This window comes from Cariama cristata, unplaced genomic scaffold (assembly GCF_000690535.1).
Source record: "Cariama cristata isolate BGI_N322 unplaced genomic scaffold, ASM69053v1 scaffold561, whole genome shotgun sequence".
Lineage (NCBI taxonomy): Eukaryota > Metazoa > Chordata > Aves > Cariamiformes > Cariamidae > Cariama > Cariama cristata.
The window spans coordinates 30230-44286 of NW_009597296.1; the positions used below are offsets into that span (position 1 = coordinate 30230).

Consider the following 14057-nt stretch of genomic DNA (forward strand, 5'->3'; position numbering starts at 1 on the left):
GTCTCAAACTTTTTATTAATATGACCACTAATACTATTAAGCCTGCTGTCTCTAAATTTCTTACTGTGTCTGTATCTTAAAATATCCAAGTGGGGTTCTGTGAGAATGTTGTTGAAGTTTATTGTTGCAGCTAGTGTAGTCATATCTTCAAAATAGCTAGCATGGGGTATTTCAGCAGTGTATCCCAGCAGCAGGGAGTTCAGTTCTCAGGAAGCTGAGCGAGTACTTGGTGTTAAGTGTTCCACTCTTACTAATGCATTGGCTAGTTTAAAGCAAGGAAGTCTGTATGAGCTGAAGTCATAGCAGCGTATATGGGTACTAAATCTTGCTTTCCTTGCTTTGGAGGCACAATTGCAGTTGGCCGCTTCTTCCTCTAAACCAGAGTCAGCTCTACTTACTATGCACAGTCCATGATGTTAATATCTCAGTTCACCATTCTGGTTATGTATATACTGAAGAATTGTTGAAAGTCATATTAGCAGCATATACTAAACACCCACCCCCCTGCCCCCCCCATGGCATTATCACCAACAGGTGCTAAAAAACTCAGTTACAAGCAAAATGACACCTCACTTACACCACAAACTGGTGATGTCTTTCTGGTAAATGGAAATTAGTGCAACCTTACAAATATTAAGAACTGCAGGTGAGTTCTGGTTAGTGCAGTGCAAGCACAGAGCTAGGAAGAACCACTCGTCTTCCTTCACTGGAATTTGTGGCTGCGGTCAGGATTTCTGGGTCCTGTTTTGTAATGATGTCTACTGTGTGGAAAGCAAATGAGGACAAGATATGACTGTGTGAAATTAAGTCATGGATATGTGTTTGTGAAAGGACTGAAATATACAGAAGGTGCAGGGAAGGGGGTTAAATGCATTTCCTACTTGTCTCTCCTCTTCCCCTTTGGCACTGAAGTATTGAAATCTAGGCCAGCTTTGTATATAGCGGCTATGTGCCACATGGCATTGTCAGAATTCGGAGAAAAACACCTGCATGTATCTCGAGGTAAGTTGTAGTAATTGGTGATACAGAAAACCATACCCTTTTCTGTAGAGTGGCAGTTGCTATGGCATGAGTTATTGCCTGTGTCCCTTAGGTTGTCTCCTTATTACTATGAAGCATTTTGTTATCCAAAATCCTTGAAGACAAAGAGGCTAGGTAAAAGGATTATAAGTGTCTACATCTGGCTTGTAAGTTTCTACCTAACCTATGTCTCTAATAGCCAGGAATTGTTAGCATCTGATGGTCTGAAATATGAATAAAGAAAACTAGTAGCATGCTTTCTTGGGTAGACATTTTTCTCTTCATTGGAGTGTTTTTCCTGTTCTTTCTTTTTCTTTACTTGTGCCTTTTGCATTAAGAAACAGAGCTTCATCTTCAGAATCAGTTGCATTACTTGTAAAGTTATCATTTTACTATGACTGCCTAGCGCTCTTTTGTTTGTATTAGGTCTTGACAAATTGGGGAAAAGGCAGGTGAGATCGGATGTAAAATTACCTTTGCTGTGATGATCGTGTGCTGGTATTTTGCCGTGTTTAGACTCTTGCCTGCTAATGGGGTCAGAGACAAGTATTTAGAATATTCACCCAGCTCATGAGCTAAAAGAGGCTGGGAGATCTGCAGATCTGGAGTCTTGACATGTATGGATGCTGCTGCAATGGTTTCAGAAGTAAACTGTGTTTTGGAGTCAAATCACAAGTCAGACAAAAGGATAACAATATAGTCAGACAGTGAAGAAAGATAAAAGCAGAATATGGTTGTGTAAGATACCACAGTGGACTAATGTTGTGTTAAGGGATCATTCCCTGGTTCTAGGAAACTATGCACAGAACACTATGTGTACATTAAATAAAGAACTGTTCCCCACAACATGAGGGACCAAGCACAGGAGAGGGAGTGGAGTTTGTAGCTTTGTGGCGTTGGTCAGGGCTTGCAGTAGACCTGTGTGCAGGGTAGAAGAGAGGAGAAAAATAATACTAGTTTTGTGTCAGCAAAGGATACTATTTTTGTGCGTATGAAAGTTTACTAGCTCAAATGGAACTAATACTCAGAAGTAACAGAGGTAATCACATTTACTTGTAGAAACTTCGTCAGTCTCAGAGATTGAGACCACTAGCTTAGAACAGAAACAGGCTTCAGGCCCAGAGTATCTGGCTACCTGAGATACCAGAGATGTACTTTGTGCTACAGCTCAGTGCATTTGGCTGTTTAATATCCTCAGGGTTTTTACTCATAATCTTACTACAGGTCCTGTATGTTCCAAGAAAATTAATGCTCTTGGAGCATTAATTGCATTAAGTGTGGCAAACTGCAGCAGCAGGAACGGCCTGCTGGGTACCTAATTTATTCACTTGTGCTTGTGCCACTTTGGAAACTAGATGAGAGAGTTGGTGCTTTAAAGCATCCAAGCTGAAGCACAAGCAGCAACAGCTTGCACAATCACCAGGGTGGAGGCAGGAGTCCATGGCCTTATGCACTTCATGTATTGAGAGAGCACTAAGGCTTAGGTCACAAACTGGAGAGGAAAAAAAAAAAAAAGTGATGTGGAATGGGATTGCTGGGTGGCTGCAGTCCCTTTGAGCAGATTGTAGCCTGGATTTTGCATTCCTGTCTCTCTGTTATTGACATCTCCACACTTTCTTGCATGTGGGAGCAATTTCTAAATTGGCATATAACCAATGCAGATTGGTCTAGAATTTTCTTGAAGCATCACAAGACCTTGAAGCGGGGTTGTCTCTAGACGGGTCACATAGTTTTCTTGCCCTGTTCACTGTACCTTGTTCTCTTCAGTGCCATGTTCAGGTGAAAGTTCTGAGCTTTCATTTTGCCTGATTCAGCTTTGAGGCCTGGATCTGTTCTTATTAATGCCATTTCAAGGACACTGAAATAAAACAAGCATTAGTGAGAGAAGAGGAAGGCCTGAATTCTCTGAGCTGAAACACAGTAGCCATTGGAGAGGTTTTCTATCAGAGCATGATGGCAAAAATTTTTAACCAGAGATGGATCTCTGCAATTCTCATTCTGGGAAGAAGCTTGACGTTATCCAGCTGTCCTCAGACATGTATTACCATCTGATACTTTGGTCCTTCATTTGATTTTTTTTTTTTTTTTTTCCCCCCCTTCCTCTGAGTGCTTTGAATCACTGCAGTTGGCCCTGTGTGACAAGGAATCTTCTTGTTGCTTTTAGAAATACCTTTCTGTGCCCATGATTTCACCTGGCCTCAGGTGATCACTTTTGAAGTACTGAGCACTGGAGGGTTGGTGTGAGGTAGACTTGCATTTGTTCCCATCCCTTTAGTCTGCACCACAGGCTCAAGAGCTCAGCCTCTAACTCTCTCTTCCTTTCCTGCCAGACCCTGGATGGGCGCATCGTAGTACGTAGCCATGCCCGGGTGTCGTCCCTGACTCTCAAAGAAATTCAGTACACAGATGCCGGAGAATATGTATGCACAGCCAGCAACACCATCGGGCAGGACTCCCAAGCCATGTACCTTGAAGTGCAGTGTAAGAGGTGGAGGATGGGGCAGGGAGGGTTTTCATGTGTTTAGAGAGGGGGTGCTGTTTTGATTTCCTTTTCCTGTGATGAGACTGAGGCACCTGCGGCTAGGGAAATGTGTGTGGTTTAGGTAGAGGGCATGGGAAGCAACTCAATCTGAAATAATTTTGTTGGAGACATATTGCTGTGTGCATACATGCAAATGTTTGCTCTAGCTGTCTCCAGCAGGGGTACTGTTTGCACCTTGGGAAGATTATGGGCCATGAATCTGCTGCAGTCCCATTTGTTGGGTGCGTCAGAGTTCTTCCCTAGGAGAACTTCCTGATATGTACTTCCCTAGATGCATGGCATGCTGTCTGCTCCTCCTCCCACACTGTGTTAGGAGCAGCCTTTGGGACTGAGTAGGTTTCCTTCTTACATCCTTCAGCAAAAGACACTGCCCATCGCCCTAGATGAGAAGACGGTTCCTGTTTCCTACATTAGATTCCCTTCCCCACGTTAAACTGGACCCTAGCCAAGGGATCCTTAAAGTGAGGCTAACTGAGCTACTTTAGGAGATTTTTCTGGCTCAAATTGCCTTCACAAATGTGTCTGTCTTTCAGATGCCCCCAAGCTTCAGGGCCCTGTTGCTGTCTATACCTGGGAAGGGAATCAAGTGAACATCACCTGTGAGGTATTTGCTTACCCCAGTGCTGTCATCTCCTGGTTCCGGGATGGACAGCTGCTTCCCAGTTCAAACTACAGCAACATCAAGATCTACAACACTCCATCAGCAAGCTATCTGGAGGTGAGGAAAAGCAAAGAGGGGAGAAGGCATATGCAGCCAGGAAGGTTCAGTGCTATCAAATAATTTATGTTCCTGATGTTAAAGGAATTAAGTCTCTTGTCAGACTCAGTTGTGTTGTTGACAAGAAGTAGTGTGGTGTTTCTGGCACATAAATGCTAAGAAAATCAGGTAATAGAAGACATCACTCCCTCCTTACCTCTGACTTTCTGCCCACTGCAGTTCCCCCCTCTGTGAACAGCCCTCAGAGTGTTAGCACATGTACTTTATTTGGTTTCTCTCCACAGCAAAATGCAGAGTGCATTGGAAGAGTGAAAAGGGTTTTCTGATCTGAGCATGAGCCTTCCTTCCACAGGTGACACCAGACTCTGAAAATGACTTTGGGAACTATAACTGCACTGCTGTGAACCGCATTGGCCAGGAGTCCTCAGAGTTCATTCTTGTGCAGGCAGGTGAGCATCTCAGGCAGGGAGATAAGGAAATGTGTCTGCAGCCCTTGAGCTGAGGTGACAGAGTGACCGTTCTTTTCTAGTTTGTGTTGGTGGGGTGGCAGGAAAGCCAGCTTCTACTTTCAAAGAGACCGTTTGTAGATTTTTGTGTTGGGGTGGGTTGTAGATAACAAGATCCTCAGTATCTCTGTTTCCTTGTTTCTGAAGGGTCTCATCCTTTTCTGCACTTCCAGTACACTTTGACAGAGCTGTGATCTTTGATTTCTGACAGCCATTGCATATGTGCATGTGCATGCACTTGTGCTTCTCAAAATCAGCAAAATATCCCTAATAGCACAGGTAGTGCAAGACAGAAACCTCAGAGCACTGTGTACCAATGTGAGAGGCCCAGTGTCTGCATGACAGACTGGAAGGGCCTCTGGTGTCCTCTCAGGGCTGCCATAGAGACAGGTTTAGGAATGGTCAAGCTGTGTTTTGGAGTGGCCTATGGAAGAGACTGTAGGGATGGAATAGTATCCAGGATGCTCTTGCTACTCTGCTCTGGTTGTCCTCTTTTGAAGGAGGTACTGTAAGTCTCCTGAGGGGAGCCTCAGGCCTACCCTTCTCTCCTTTGTGAAGCAATGACAAGGATGTGTTTGATATTCCCAGTTTTCTGTTTTCATTGCCACTGGAGCTTGTTTCTTGCTGTCTTCTGTATCACTGGTTGTTTTCCCTTCCTCCCCCAGATACTCCGTCCTCTCCTTCCATTGACAGAGTGGAGCCCTATTCCAGTACTGCCCAGGTGGAGTTTGATGAGCCTGAAGCTACCGGTGGAGTGCCCATCCTCAAGTACAAAGCAGAGTGGAGGGCACTGGGCGAGAAAGAATGGTATTCGAGGTTGTATGATGCAAGAGAAGGTAGGATGATAAAAGATTATTTTACCTCCCCTGCCTGCATCTCAAAAGACTTTCTTGCCTTTAGGGGAAAGCCAGAGTGGAAGGTTCCATAGCTTTGCAATTTCAGCTCCTATATTAAGGCTTCAGACGAGTTCTTAAACATTTGCTTTGCAGTGACACCTTGAGTTTTCAATTGGAAATGAGGGCCCTGCTCTGCTGACAGCTCTACATGTGTGACAGGGCACCAACCTTCTCTGCCTGTAGTGTGTGTTGCAGCACTATGTTCATCTCTATATCCCTTCCTTGTTTGCACCACCCTATCTGAATAAGGTGAAGAACCCTGTGCCTGGTATCAAATGAGGTTTCACTTGCTGACTGCGGAGTGACTGTGTGCTTCCTACAGAAGCTTTTCAAGCCTTGTCTGTCAGCCCCTTTAGTTACCCTTCAGTTCCCCTTGGAACATAAACCCTCCTATTCCAGAAGCAGGTCTAACTCCCATTATACTCTGTCTCGTTATAGCAATCTGTAGGAATAGACACTGCTTAGAATGTATCCTTAAGTCCAGTAAACCGAAGGAATTTTGATTTGGGAGGACTATGAAGAGGAGACTTCTATTTCGGCGCTGAATGTCCTGCCGCCAATCCTGGCTGGAACTGAAATTCTTCTTTTAGGTCCCCACTGGACTGATGTGATCATAGCTAGAGTCAGGTTTATTTTTCTCATTTCTCCCTTTGTGTCTGTGCAGGAAAAATACAGTTTATTTCTTTCTTCATATCACGATGACCCTACAGCAGGTTCTTTCCATCTCTTACGTTGTGTCTGACCTCCTTATAGATTGTTAGAGAGAGAGGGGTTTCTCTCCTGCTAAAGGCTTTGCTTTCAGTTAGATCATGCAGCTCAACAGCTGAGCAGTTTGAGGTGGTATGTCTGCTACAGTCAGAGCCCCACATGGTGGTCTTGAAGGGCGTTTTTCAGGGAGCTTCTTGGCACAGGCCAAGAGCTGGTGCCTTCTGGTGTCTACCACGAAGTCTGCTACATCCCCTCTAGGGAGGCTGTGGCAGCATACCTCTCTAATCAGCTGGTTGACACAGAGGTGGTAGCTCTGACCTTTCTCTTTGCTCTGTTGATGTGAAGCTGGGCCCAGAAGAGGGCTCTGTTACATGGGATGAGCATGGCAAAAGTATATGATAGAAACATGGCATTTATTGTTGACTTAAAGCCTGAGCCTTGCTTTGCTCTTCCTCCCTTGTTTCTGCAACAGCAAATGTGGAGGGCATGATCACTATCACTGGCCTGAAACCTGAAACAACCTACTCTGTGAGACTCTCTGCGGTCAACGGCAAGGGTGTGGGTGAGATTAGCCTGCCGTCCGACTTCAAGACACAACCAGTTCGTAAGTAAAACTGAGAACTCCCTCTGCTTCTGTGGTTCTTTCTCCTTGCATCTCTCCAGGGAATCTCTGCCATGCATGCATGACACCTTCTCTTGCAGACCTTGCTGCCTCCTTTGTTTTTGTTGTGCTTTTTGATTGTAGTGAATTTCATTACTGATTAAAAAAATCTCCTTTGAAGGTAGGAGGCAGAGGAACTATTTTATTTGCATGAGTTTGTGCTCTGGGTTACTAGTATAAACTTTGTATTGTGAAAGAGATGGGGCAATGCGATGGAGAGTTTTAATAAGAAAAAGCAACGAGTTCAGAAGGGCATTGGTCACAAAGAATGTAACGTCATTGTCACAAGGCAGGTTTTTTTGCAAATTGGAAATTAAGAGGTTTAGCATAGGACTGGCCGTGAACTGTGGAAGGAAGGGGAGGGAGGGGGATTTCTCTTTGTTGCAAATCACTGCTTTAAGATGTCCATGCAGCACATAAGGTGATTTCCACACCCTCTTGTCTGCTTTACTGGAGTAATCTTCGACTCCAGTGGCAGGATGCTCTGCTGTGGCCTAATGCTTTACCTACTGTTCAAAAAGGAACAGAGGAGGCGACAATTAAAAGACAGCGTTATTCAAGACAGGAAGGAGAGAAAGAGGAGAAAAAAGTGTGGAATGGGTAGAGGAGATGCGACAAAAGCAGGCCAGGGAGAGGTGATCTGTTATAGAATTATAGAATCATTATGGTTGGAAGAGACCTCAAAGATCATCAAGTCCAACCGTATACCCGATGCCACCATGCCCGCTAAACCCACTAAACCATGTCTCGAAACCCCGCATCTAAACATTGTTTTAACACCTCCAGGGATGGTGAGTCCACCACCTCCCTGAGGAGCCCGTTCCAATGCCTAACGACTCTTACAGTGAAAAAGTTCTTCCTAATATCCAACCTATAGAATCATTATGAATCATTATCCTTGTACACAGCCTCATCCAAGTATTAGGATCTGTATTAAACTGCCCACAAGCCCTGGGGTGGTTCTTTCCTGTTCCCCTAGCATTTAGATCTACAGCCTATTCTTCTTCCTAACATTGCACCCATACTTGTGTACCTATTTCATAGCTTTTCTGAAACCACTATGCAGGACCTTCTCCTGAATTCAGAGCTAGCAATATTCCTAGCTCATGTATGTGCATGCTTTGAGGCTCTGTGAGCTGTGTATGATCTTGATTTTGTCTGTCATCTTCTGCCTCACCAGAACTGCTGAGAAGTATGGGACAGTACACATGCCTTGTTGCTTGGAAATCCCAGGCCCTGTGCAGTAAGCCAGGCCTCACAATTGATGTCCAGTCTGTTGTGATAACTCCTGTAACCTACCCCACTCCCTAGGGGGGAGACAGCTGGTAGTATTTTGATTTTCCAGCTCCATGTTCTCTATCTCCACTGCTCACCACTTCTACATATTTTTTTTTTTTCTTGTCTATCTCTGTCTTTTCTTTTTGTCTGTGTTCCATCCGTGGAAAAACTGCAGGCATCCCTCACTCACGTAAGTGCCTCTCTGCATTTCTTTCACTCTCTTTTTATGTTCCTAGTGTGTTCCTCTAACATACATAATATTAGCTTTTAATCTAGTACCTTTTTCGTCTCAGGGTCTTTAGAAATGAAGTAGTTGGTACTGTCCATTTCCTAACAAGACTGACACTAGAAAGTCATGCTACTACAGGTAATACTGCTCTCTTTAGAACAGAATTAGGGGTTAACACCTTTGTCTTTGTTTTAAAGCATGCAATTCAAATATTTAACTTAGTGATTGTCTAATAATAATAGTTAGCTTGTTGACTACAGAGTGGAGTAGTGGAAGGCTTCATGTTTATGAATTGATAAAAAATTTTCAAATTTTAATGACATATAGATAATTCAGGAGGGAAAAAAAAACCAGGAGAAAGTTTTAGCTAAATTGCAGATCTGGTTTAGACCAATTAAGAGCCAACCAAAAACTTCAGAATTTTCAATATCTTCACAATTTTGAGAGCAAAAACTTCAGGAAAAAATTCACATTTTTGCATGTTCTCACTAATACTTCTTACCGTTAGTAGTCTTTGAACAGTCTTCCAGCACTTGTGTAGATTGTATACTCAAATAAATAAACCTTATACTAAATTAAAAAATGCATGCTTCCCCCTTCCCAATGCAAAATGAGTTAGATTTGATGGATATGTTTAATTGTCAGTTGGGTTCAGTGAAACATTATACGCTCCATAGCTTTGTGCCTTTCAAATTAGAGTTAATCAATGGCAGCTAAAAGAAACTTCTTTATCTAAGTGAGCATTATTCTGTTTATTAAAGTATGTGTCCTTGTGGTGAACTGTTGTTATTCCCAAGATTGCATGGGCAAGCTTTATGAAGCTGCTGTTGCATTCTCTGAGATTTCTAAAGCTGAAGTAAAAAAAGGAAAGTTGTTTTTTTTTTTCAAAAAAACCTCCAATTACAGAATTTCAATCATGCTTGTGCCATTTTTCCTAAAGATTGTATTATACAAAAGCTTGGACTTAGTGGACCACTAACAGGAGGAATGGATTGGTAGTCAAGATGGATGAATGAGTGGACAGATTGATAGACAGAATTGCAAATTGCAGTAGTTAGAGAGGCAACTGGGAGACACGTTTTCAGAACATATGTGCAGTTAGTTGCCTAAAATTGTTTGGAACCTGTTAATTTCAGTAGAAGTAATATATCCCTTATATGAACTTAATTGTGGTTAGTATTACAACTCTGAGGCAAATGATTTGGTAGGCCCTTCTGAATTGGATGTAGTCAATGATACACAAGGGAGACAAGGGCTTAGTATTCAGTCTCTGTGCAGATCAGTACTGCAGGAAAAGAGAAAAGATCCAATTAAGAAGAGAGGAAAAAGAACATTAAAAGCTTTGTTTCAGCCACATGGACAGATCTGTCTGCCAAACCTCATGTTCATCACTTGGGGACAGGTACGTGGCTTTGAAGAACATTAAATCACACTTGTAGCAGAGTTTTTGCCTTTTTTTTTAATGTGGCAATCGGCTATCAATCAGTCTGTAGTCCCTAACTCTGCTGCTTTCTAGGGTAAGTTCCATTTCTTTTTTCATTCTTTGTGGGCTATAGCATTTTTTTAATTTGTAAATTAAATTCTGCTGATGCTCTTTCAAGCACATTTATGCCTTGCAGCTGTGATCCTTCTGAGCATTCATTTCTCTAATTCTTTCTTTGCTCTCTGGGTTTCTCAAAGCCCATCTCAGATCATGAACTGGGTTGCAGCAATGGTAAAGAGATTGTTGGCACAACAGAAATGCCTTTTTTTCATCTCTGCTGGAATTCCAGTCACACAATCTTACCTGTTTGTGGGCGAAATCAAAATCAGGAAAAAGTTGAGTGTCCCCTAGTCTGGTGTGATTTGAAGATCACAGAAATGTTTCAGAAATTTTACAGGAAAGAATATAAAAACTGTGTTTTGACACCCGCCAAGGCTGTATTTTCAGACTAGCCAAAGCAACTAGTTTTTCTTGCCCTATTATTTAAAGTTTCTACTTGAATGTAAAAACTGACACCATTTTTTAATGTTTGCTGGGATATGTCCATAGTTATTTTGATTTTTTTGAATTTTCCTCAATAAGCAAAAAGTAGTTTCTTTCTATCTTAGAGGCACATGAAGGCACAAGTAATTAGTGATAATGATGTACTGTACTAGCACAGATAAGAATTGTGAGGTTGAGAGGATATCTGTCTAACTTGATCTGGGTTTGTATTTTCATCCCAACAATTCGCTGTTTTTCTGCATTTCCTTTTCCTTGTAAATCTGAAGACAAACAAAGGCTGCACACAGACCTTGTGAACAGTTTTGAGCCCCAGCTGTTTCTTACTGTTGTGCAGGTGGGACCCAAATGCGTGTTAAATCACAAGAGTGTCTGTATGCATGGAGTGTTTGGTTTTGATATCAGAATACCTTGATGTAAAAAAAACCCACCAAACCAACAAAATGCTAAAATAATACCCAAATTCCACCAGGTCCTAAGTTGGCAATAGGATAGTTAGCAATGGCCTTCAGCAAAACAGTGCTCATGTAGGCTGTGCTTTGCTGCCATACACACAGTGCTGGCCAGCATCTCTGCTGGCCTTAAATGGTATTGGTTTGAACCCCTGGGAATGCTGGTGAACAGTGATGTGTGTTCAGTGATCCTGTGTTATGAGAAAGTTGGTTTATAGCAAGAACTCACAGAGGATCTAAAATGTAGGTCTGGCAAAGTGCATTTACTTTGCTTGAGCTCTATGTCAAGAGAGGCTTGATCTGACAAAATCTTACCAATTTTTTTTTTTAAATTTTCTGTCTTTTGGCAGTATTTAACAGGAATCAACTCCCCTCTTCACCTTCCTTTCTCTTTCTTTAGCAAATACTGCTGCACCCACCTCCCGTTTAGCAGAGAGTGAGTACGGTAGAAGAGGCTGTTGTCTTTGTTCCACTTTGCTCTGCATGCATCTCCTCACTGAGTGTGGTGCAGTCTGCCTAACATCCTTGGGTGTTTTCCTTCTTTTCTGTGTGTATATATATAGAGAGATGTACAAAATCCCCCCCCCCCCCCCACCCCCCCCCAAATGAAAACTGAAACTTCAAACCTATAAGCATAGTTTGGTTTTCAGAACAGAGAAAAGCCACAGACAGCTCCCAGGTATGCTGGACACACACACAGAGAGAGAGAGAGAGAGGGAAACCCTGTCCATGTGAAAGGTGATTGTTGTCACTGGCCTTTGCCATTAAGGTTTCTGATCAGCTTGTGTTCCATTCTTGGAGATATCTTATGGGGATATGCTCAGCTTTTGTGGTATGAAGCTAAATTTCCTGAAATCAACTTAGCACAGCAAATAAATAATTTAGTTTCTCAGCTAAATAGAGCAGAAGACACTCAAATGATCAGCAGGGAATGGCTTGTGCTTCCCTAAGCCTGTTACTAAGACACCTTCTGGAGCTGTGGAAGAAAACTAATTTCTTTATATCCTGCTTCATCATTTTTTTAAATCTGCATAATCACATTTGGGCTGCAAACCGCACGAAGGTCTATCCTGTTCTCCCCTCACACCAGCAGCACTGCTATTGCCATGGGAGGAAAAGGAATTCACAGAATCATAGAACATCTCAAGTTGGAAGGGGCTCATAAGGATCATTGAGTCCAAGTCCCTGCTCCTTGCAAGACTACCTAAAACTAAACCATATGACTAAGAGTATTGTCCAGATGCTCCCTGAACTCTGACAGGCTTGGTGCCGTGACCACTTCCCTGGGGAGCCTGTTCCAGTGACCGACCACCCTCTCGGTAAAGAACCTTTTCCTAATGCGCAATCTGAACTTCCCCTGATGCAGCTTCATTCCATGTCCTTGTGTCCTATTGCTGGTCACCAGAGAGAGGAGATCAGCACCTCCCCCTCCACTGCCCCCCTTGAGGAAGGTGTAGACTGTGATGAGGTCACCCCTCAGCCTTCTCTTCTCCAAGCTGAACAAGCCAAGTGTCCTCAGCCATTCCTTCTAAGTCTTGCCCTCAAGGCCTTTCACCATCTTGGTCCCTATCCTCTGGACACACTCTAATCATTTGATGTCCTTCTTCTATTGAATTGCCCCAAGTTGCACACAGTACTTGAGGTGGGGCCACACTGTGCAGTGTAGAGTGGGACAGTCACCCCCCTCGACCGGCTCACTATGCTGTGCTTGATGCACCCCAGGACACGGTTGGCCCTTTTGGCTGCCAGGGCACACTGTTGACTCGTGTTCAGCTTGCCATCAGCTCAAACCGCCAGATCTCTTTCTGCAAGGCTGCTCTCCAGCCTCTCAAGATGTCCGATTTACCCCTCTCTGTAAGTGTAGTTCTCTGCCTGGTCACGAAGACATGACAGTGACAATACTTTTGTTTTTAAAGGTGTTATATAGAATAATAGAGAAATCCCTCACAACTCGTGTCTCATGCTGCATTCTTGCCATGACTTTTAGAAGTAGAGACATTCTTCTTTGTCCTTCTGTCCTGGTAATCCTTGTATTCAGGGCTTGTACAGTCTGCCTTTGCTCTTGGGATTGGAGGGCTTAGCAGGTTTCCCAAGGGGTTTTCAGTCTGTCAGCTTCTCTCAAAACTGCCTTATTTCTCAAGGTCCCCCCATGTATTGGGGTGTTAGATCTTTTTTCCTTCTCTGTAGCTGTACTCTGGCCCTAGTGCATGGAGGTGAGAAAGAACAGTGTATCAGGAGGGTAAGTTCTCATTAGTCCTTGCTCCTTTGTCTTCTATAGTTGGGCAAAAGCTAGCAATGGGCTGTTGCTCTAGAGGGCCTCCCAGAAATTCCAGCTCTTAATGGGCTGGCAACATGTGAAGCCAAGTTGCTATTTGAGCCAAAAGTAGGCAAAAAATGCTATAGCTGTCTCTGAAACTGGATTCAGGGCTTCAAAACTCTTCAGAATGAAAAAACATCAGTAGGGACTCTTGGAGCCATAGCTTGCTGCAGCAACCATGCAGTGCAGGCTGGCTTCCCTGTCACCTAGAGGGGCCTGCATCTGGCAGCACAGCCCTCCCTGTGGAGAGGGGTTGGAAAACAGCAGCAGCAGAGCACAATTTTTGCAGCCTCTTCAGGTAATACATATCTGCCATAAGGATTCAATATCATTTCCATTCCCTCGTCATTAGACCTCCTCTCTTTTCTTTTTATCACCCCTGCCTCTGCCTCTTATAACTTATTTACACGGTATGCTTCACCTTTACATGTCCTATCTATCCTTCATGTTTCCATAGCAACTCAGCCTCTTGCTGAATCCGAAAGCTCAGAGCCACCAAGTGAGTAGATGGGAACTGCTCCCCTTTGGTCCGGAGTGCTATTTGTTATGCTGTAGCCCTTCTGTTGAGGGAATTAAAGCGCTGTACTGCATTATTTTGATGTCTGTTAACCAACAATCTGGCATTAATGTGTTGTGTGAGCATGTAACTATTAAGAACCCAGCATGGTACCACTCTTCCTCTTCTTCCTGCCATCCTACCAAGCATGCAGTAAAAAATGGAAATACAAGATTTAGAAGAAACATGG

At 43.3% G+C, this 14057-nt stretch overlaps 1 protein-coding gene across 1 annotated transcript in view; it reads left to right on the forward strand.

Annotated features, from left to right (window-relative positions):
- Nucleotides 1–14057, forward strand: part of NCAM1 (neural cell adhesion molecule 1) — a gene marked incomplete at its 5' end in the record, with an annotated part of 61454 nt that overhangs the window by 14380 nt on the left and 33017 nt on the right. The window contains 5 exons of the mRNA XM_009708796.1: nucleotides 3351–3501; nucleotides 4096–4280; nucleotides 4633–4729; nucleotides 5452–5622; nucleotides 6863–6994. Coding sequence (XP_009707098.1) covers nucleotides 3351–3501; nucleotides 4096–4280; nucleotides 4633–4729; nucleotides 5452–5622; nucleotides 6863–6994 — 736 coding nt within the window. The remainder of the gene's footprint in view (nucleotides 1–3350; nucleotides 3502–4095; nucleotides 4281–4632; nucleotides 4730–5451; nucleotides 5623–6862; nucleotides 6995–14057) is intronic.